Source organism: Adiantum capillus-veneris, chromosome 26 (genome assembly GCF_014529385.1).
Source record: "Adiantum capillus-veneris isolate H3 chromosome 26, ASM1452938v2, whole genome shotgun sequence".
NCBI classification, from domain to species: Eukaryota; Viridiplantae; Streptophyta; class Polypodiopsida; order Polypodiales; family Pteridaceae; genus Adiantum; species Adiantum capillus-veneris.
In genome coordinates, this window is record NC_140956.1 from 85,966,550 (window position 1) to 85,973,750 (window position 7,201).

General features: G+C 42.4%; 2 protein-coding genes across 6 annotated transcripts in view; one reads left to right on the forward strand and one right to left on the reverse strand.

Moving 5' to 3' along the window:
• Window positions 1-3,442, forward strand: part of LOC147423775 (P-loop containing nucleoside triphosphate hydrolases superfamily protein) — a 140,296-nt gene extending 136,854 nt beyond the window's left edge. For all 5 annotated transcript variants that reach the window (XM_086501669.1, XM_086501671.1, XM_086501670.1 and 2 more), the window contains 2 exons: window positions 2,704-2,778; window positions 2,884-3,442. In XM_086501669.1, the coding sequence (XP_086357795.1) occupies window positions 2,704-2,778; window positions 2,884-2,952 (144 nt within the window). In that variant the 3' untranslated portion in view covers window positions 2,953-3,442. The remainder of the gene's footprint in view (window positions 1-2,703; window positions 2,779-2,883) is intronic.
• Window positions 3,443-5,442: 2,000 nt separating this feature from the next.
• On the reverse strand, window positions 5,443-6,481 carry LOC147423778 (uncharacterized). The gene has a single exon (XM_086501764.1). The coding sequence runs from the start codon at window positions 6,208-6,210 to the stop codon at window positions 5,776-5,778; it is 435 nt and encodes a 144-aa protein (XP_086357890.1). The 5' UTR covers window positions 6,211-6,481; the 3' UTR covers window positions 5,443-5,775.
• Between the last annotated feature and the right edge of the window lie 720 nt (window positions 6,482-7,201).

Genomic DNA, 7,201 nt, shown 5'->3' on the forward strand with positions numbered 1-7,201 from the left:
ATCACTGAATAGGTGTTTTGGTGCAAATTGGAGGCCAAAAACCGAGATTTCAGTGTGCAGAAACTTCTCGCTAGAGACTTCTGCTGTGGTTATGTTGCCGAAATTGGGTTAGAGTAGGGGGATTTTAGTCCGATAAAAGTGGGACAGCTTGTAGAAGTTTATAGGTTTTTCTCAAGTGTAATAAGAATAAAGAAATACCGAAAGGGGCGCCCGTCTTTGGGGCCAACAGGGTGTCGCTGCCTGCTTGGAAGCGCTCTAGCTGGCAAGCCGTGTTTTGTTTTGAAGTGTTGAATTCCAATCACAAGCTTATTTGTGAAGTTCCTTTGTGTCGTAAAGTTCAAACAATGTAAAGATCGGGTGAAAGATAAAGTCTACCGCCCTTTGGCGAGTCTACGGGCTGGTTTCATCCGACCAGATGAATAAAAGGAATTGAACTTAAAGACTTTAGACTATAGACATGGAATGAGACAACTTGAAATATATATTCAGATTCTGATTGATGTGAAACTACAACTAATACAAGGCTTAGCATTGAGTGCTCCTAAGCTCTACAAAATACAAAGCTTCGAGTCAAGAGTACAGTGTCTAAAGATTCTAGAGTTTCAAGAGTCTCAGGGGTCCTTGAGTCCCCAAAATGGGATAAGTGGGTCCTTTTTATAGGTGTGTGCACCGGAGTCTAAATGGTCGCACAGTCACAAAGTATCAGGTTAACTGATGGTAACTCCGCCAAGTAACTCGTCCACGTAAACCCCCGTGCAAGGCATCTCTAGGAGCTGGTTCCCAGCGGATCTTGATCTCAGCCTTGATGACTTCAACTTTTAGGAAGTGGAAATTCATATTACGCCTTCTCATGAGGCAAGCACTTCCGGGGCTTGATTTGCCAATGTCGGCCCACACCCTCCCTAGATAGACTTTGGCTTTTCTTGCCTCTTTATCATTTGCCATTCTTAATTGCCAGTTGGAGCCCTGGAGGCATGTACTTAATGTATTTGCCATCACGCCATCGGTGTTTCGTTGGCGTATTTTGCTATTATGAGTGATATTCTTGTCTATTTTGGTGCAATTCGATGCTCAAAAGTGTTGTTAGCTGTATGGGACATATATGTAGCTCCAAAAAATCGGAAAAAAAGAATTTTAAGTTCTCCGTTCCATGCACCGACCTTGTTCCCTAACTTTTGCCAACCCCGACCCCGACTCTGTTCTCTATTTCGGTTCCCCGACCCATGTTTCTATGCCATCCATCTTTTATTACTCTGTCTACTACGGCATGTAGGTATTTCTACAGCGACAGGAGCGTGGGTCTCATACTGCCTTTATTAGGGAACTAGTGGCAGACGATCATTGTCTAGTCCTTGCTGTGGGAACCAGTTTGTCACTTGTGTATACCATGATCCTTCTCTGTCTCTTGCCTCGGCAAGGGGTTATGATGCCTTAATGGCTCTATATGAGAGGCAATCGCGTGAAGTCCCTCTGAATTTGTTACTCGGGAAGTATGTCTCCATCAGCATAGGTGGCACAACTTGGTGACCTCATGCAGTATTGACAGTTTGCTGCATATCATCCTTGCCACCGTGACCACTTCTGGTCAGTCTATCTGAGTTCACCAATGAGCAGCTAATCCTGATGCCCATACTGCCGCTGCATACATCAATGCAAGAGTGACCAAAGTATCAAATCGCCAGCCTTTTGTCTGGGGCTGGCAATGTCTCTCCAGCATGGCTAAAGCATCATACCCCTGTGTCAATATGGCTCTAGCCGCTGCTGCCATAGTGAAGCATGCAGCGACAACACAGAACAGAAGAAGTAACCCCCAGTTATACATACGAAGTGATCACCTCTACCTGGCCTCCTGCTACTGTGAGCGAGCATACAAAGCCGCGTGTTACCTGGTCACTGAATTGTGAGTGGCTCTGAGAGTATCCATTGATTAACTTTGATGTCTAGTCCATTAGAATCCATGATATTTAGGTAAACTTGTTCTTGGTAAGGTCAGGGCAGGCAGCGTATTACTGAATGGCCGAGACCCTCCTTGCCAAAGAACGCAATGGCCTTAATCACAGGCAATGCTCTGCTCTAGAAAAATGTAACAAAACCTCTGAAGTATTTGAACCATATCTTCTCTATTTGGAAGAGGGAAAAGTTTGTGTGAGTATGTGAATACCTGTGCCCTTGCCTGTGCGGAAGGGGGGGGAGGGGAAAAAGCGGCAGGCTGTTGCTCGCGGATTATACTGCAGCAGGGGAAGGGAACAGAGGATGAAGGCTGTGCCTGCTCCAGGCGGCCAAAGGCGAGGCTGCAGGGCAGGTGGTGCTGCGAGTGGTGGGTACCAAGGAGCTGCAAGTGCCGGGGCAGATGGGCAGACAGATAGTGGGATAGCAACGAGCCCCCATCTCCCCTCCTTTTTTCCCAAAATTTTGCCTAGACCATAGGCATAACTACTCTTTGTTCTCCCTCACCTTGAGCTCTCTCACCAGTAATATGGCATTACCTCAAAAAGTAAGACTATGTCTGTTTGTTCTATGAGGATATGTTTGACCTCCAACCTTTTAGGACCTTTAACATGAACTTTGTCCCAAGTTTCTTTGTGATGTGCAAGGGTTTGAAGGGGTGTAAAATAAGGCTATGCATTGGGAGAGTTCTTGCATTTAGGAGGTCCAGCAAGTTGTATTTTGTCAATCTTCTGAATTTCAGTGTGGCTAGTGCAGGGAATTATTGTGAGAAATGTTTCAGCCACAACCTTCCCTCAAACATTGGATGCACTTCATAGTTATCTCTTGCAGGTCATATTAGTTTTTAAACTTGTTTGGAAACTTCTTTTTAGCGATGGGCTTTTCATTTCTGCTCAGAAATCTCCTAGGAACTGAGTATCTGTATATGTATGGCAGTGCATTGAGGAGTGTCAAAGCAGGGAGGGCAATGGTAAAAATGGTAAAGAGGACAGAGAACCAGGCTGACATACCAGAGAGGGAGAGACAGGTCTTTTCCCAGCAAGCATTGGCTGAAAAGGTGTTGGAGTATTAAGGTGCCACATGTGGGTGATGCGGCCATACAATGACGTCAGACTTTATTGAGCTTATGCTTTGTGGCAAACTGCAAATATTAACTGCTTCTGCAAAACGAGTCTTTCCTATGCAGTTGGAATTTTGTAAAGAAGCTAAAGCAGGTGAACTGGAGGGAAATTTAGTCCTCTGCCAAGCTATGACGACCATTACAGAATTATGGGTCTGTTGAGTGTAACTAGAAATTTGCAACACTTTCCTGGAAAGCTGTAAGGATAAACTTTAATCTTCTCATTTGAGATAACATCCAATTGGTTTCTGCAAAGTTCAATGAGCAGTGTCTAGTCTGCCAAAAGCTATAAGATAGATTTTGGAGCATCTCTTTTGTTGGCATAATGACTACATGGATCATCAAATTTTAATGGTATAAGATTTATGGCTTCAAGTTGTCTTTAGGTGCTGGTAATGCCAACCAGTCATTGGTTTCTTGGTACTCAAAAGTGCATGATTTGCATTGTTTCATCAGCCCAATTATGATAGAAAAATGATGGAAGTTTTCATTTTTCCTTTTGTCCACAAACAGAGCTAGTAACTCAATGGACTCCTAAGACGTGGGCATATTTTTTTCCTGACCCGTCCGATTGGGGCACCATACTTCCGGACCTGTCGGAGTCCGACTATGATTGGGTTTTCGGACTTCACAGCAATTTTAAAAATTCCACTATCTACGATGAGACTTAGTCATGATCGTTATTAGCATGTACTATGATAGTAAAGTTTCCAGAGTGTTTCAGTGCATTCTATGGTTTTGTGCTTGTTTTAAGTGTCATATGTAGGCTGTTTTAAGTGTGCCGTATGGAATCCTCGGGGGTTCTTTTTCTGTACTTCCATACCCATCGGAGTCTTGACATATGGAAAAACTATGTGCTTTTCAGGGGTAGTTTGGTTCCTACATCAAGGTGGTAGAAGGTGATGAGCAGTCTTATTTACGCGGGTCACGACAGGAGAGAAGAATTCTCGCGTGAATATTCAGCAACTTTGTTTGTTCCTTATGCAGATGTCGCCAAGGGACTGTCGCACAGTTAGTTGTTCATGCTGATAACTTTGAATTCTTCATTTCAAGTCATTAATATGAGGGCATTCTAGTGCTTGCACAGAAACTTTTACTTCTTTGTACATCAGAGGACATGTTAAGGAGACAAATGCAGAGTGAGAAGTTTACAGAATATTGCCGTTTGTACAGAGCATTGGCTTGTGAGAGAGGATTTTACTCTCTACCCGGGCATATCAAGGGGGACCCAAATTTTTGGTCCACCACTGCTACAACTTGCAAATTTTTGTATATGTTTATGTTTAAAATCTGATTGTTTGAAGGTAGTGGAAGTATAATGCATCTAATCTAGGTATTGAATAGGGTATAGGGTTTTAGGGATTAGGGTTCACAGTAAATGTGCTGTCTGCATATTGGATAGGGTTTAGGGTAAATGTGCTGTCCGCACATTAGAGACGCAATAAATAGCCTAAACAGTTCTCTTTGTGCTCAATCTAGTAGAACCACATAAATATAACGAAACAAAACAAGTGGAAATATGTAGGTATGTTGTAGAACACGGTTTGCCATAATCAGGTAATAACATCTATGAAACAGTTAACAGCAAAGATTTAACCTTGAGAAATCTACACCAAAATAAGTAAAGAAAACTATTACCGACCGCCTTTGAAAGAGACTTATATGAAGTTTAAAACTCGGACATTGACTGCATGTTTCTCAATGAGTTTGAGTAGAGTGAATCCCCAGAGCACAATTATATACACAGATGCACAATAATGACATGATAAATTTAGCATCAATAGATTTTGTTCTAAGTCTGTTTGACACCTTGGTTCAAAATTTGAGGCATCAATTCATGCCAAGGACAAATCATGAGTTTCAAATGTAAAGGCCTAGCGACTCTCGCCTCATTCTCGCCATTAACATCAATGCAACCATTTCAAAGTTCGTCGTAAGAGTCCGTGGAATAAATCTAGTTCAAATATCTAGTGAGATTAACCAGGTGCTTTGTGAATGAATGTTCGGTAGTACATCACCCATTTCTAAGGGAGCTAAAAAATTGTGAGCTAAAATTGTAAGGGAGATGACCGCTTTCCTTGATGGTTAATACTTTTATAATATCTTTGATAATTCTTGAAGGTTGAAATAAAAGTTTCCAAGGGACATAATAGTGTTTGATTCACAGCAAGATTTTACCAAAAACTTGAGAAACCTACTTATGAGAAATCCTAGAGGCAAATTGACCATATTTAAAGGTTTTTACACTTAATTTCTCTAAAATTTGTAGGTTTTATTGATATTAAAAACATTGAATCGACATTTTAGAAAGCTTAATGTGTGTGTGTGTGTGTGTGAGAGGGGGGGGGGGGGGGGGGGGAGGAGAGAGAGAGAGAGAGAGCAGACTATAGCATGATTTGATATATCAGCAACACGAAGATGTACAAAATCTCGAGGAATTGCACGGATAGCAACACAATATAATCAAATGTAAGCTCTCTCTGTGTGAACAAAGTAATGTATGAATTGAGTTAAGGCTAGTGTGCTCAGAGCATTTGAAAGGGTGAAGGTCCCAATCCTATAAACTAATTGGATAAGGTCAAAAACCTAAAAATCTAAAGGATAAGGTAAATCATAACATTAAAGGATCAGGTAAAAAAACTAAAGATCTAATGGATAAGGCCACAATATAAGAAGAAAATCTTGGACAGATGTTGTCAAGATAGCTTCTACTCAAGAGGGACAAACTCTGCTCGAAGCTTGCAAAGCGACGGAAGCTGGTATGCCGCAGCGGTGATACCATCGGTAACATCTGGAGCACCTGGAGTGGTGGGGCCACCCAAAAATTTCTGGGCTTGTGCCAGCAATGTGCAGAAGCAGGTGGGATCGATGGTGCGCAGCGACGAGCAGCAGGTGGAGCTGGGAGCAAAGCCCAGTATATTCTGCGCACCTGGGCTGCCACTGCCTCGTGCCACCATTGATGCCAGCGATGGCAGACATGAGGTAAAGGCCAGCAGCACCGAATTGCATTGCTGTGGCGCATACCCTCCTCCTCCTGTGCTGGGCGGAGACGCTGCGAATTGCGCCCATGCCCCTGTGCTGCTCATTGCTGCCAGTATAACTGCTGCAATGGAGATCATCGAGACTCCACGTGACTGATCCATAGCTTCTTCTACTTGCTTGCTCTCGTTGGAAGCAAAGGATTCTTTGCTGCTTCTTGTGGGCTAGGTATGGTGCTCTCTACATCCGAGCTCCCAGCAGTCTTCTGCTTTATAGATAGAAAGCAGAGGGGTAACGTGCAGGTAGATACGCGGTGATGGCCGCCTTCTGTGCAGAGAGGATCGCCGCTCCTGTGGGCGCCATTTGCGACTCCGCTAAATTCATGGCCGCGATAGACAAGCAACTCATTTCTCGGATATTTGTGCATTTTTTGAAGGCTCAGACCTCCAAGCAAAATAATTATTTAAAAAATCTTTAATTAGCCCTTCCTTATATAGCTTCACCAAGGGTAGGTTAAAATTTAAGTCAAGGGGAGTTGGCCTAGAGGTAACGGTGAGTGGGCTTTAAGCGCACCCGCTATAGTTCAACCCCTACGACATGCGGGTGTGGGCACAATCTTGTAAAACTAGCTCATGTTTGCATTAGATTGCCAAATAAAATGTCTTCAAATGAATAATTGGGATCACCCTTAAAAAATGAGCCATAGAACGTTTCTCGCTTGCTAAAAGCCTTAGTGCACTATGAGCAAAGGTCGTTCAATTTTGTTTGTATGACAAGCAGTGTTTGGGAAAAATGTGTCTCAGCTTAATATCGTGCCGTTTTCAATTTCAAAAATGCCGGTTGAGGGCACAAGAAAAAGGAGAAATGTTGTCCCATAATAGACAAAAATAGTGTAAAAATCTTAAAAAATAGCCTAATTTTTTGAAATTTCCTCTTGAAATAAACAAGGAAAAGAATTTTTATGTTTGAAAAAATGATTTTTCTCGAACACTGATGACAAGTGTCCCAAGGAGGCTCAAAAGTCTTGTGAATGAAAAAGAATCATTGTCTTTTAAATGCTATTTTCTAAAGTATTCATACGACTTTGATCCCATGATGTAAAGTCTTGATAAAGAGTCCTTTGATGTAAGGTTTCATAAAGACTTATTTCACTAA

Bases quoted from the DNA above. Each gene is read 5' to 3' on its own strand.
- LOC147423778 (XM_086501764.1), bottom strand. From the start codon at position 6,210: ATGGATCAGTCACGTGGAGTCTCGATGATCTCCATTGCAGCAGTTATA.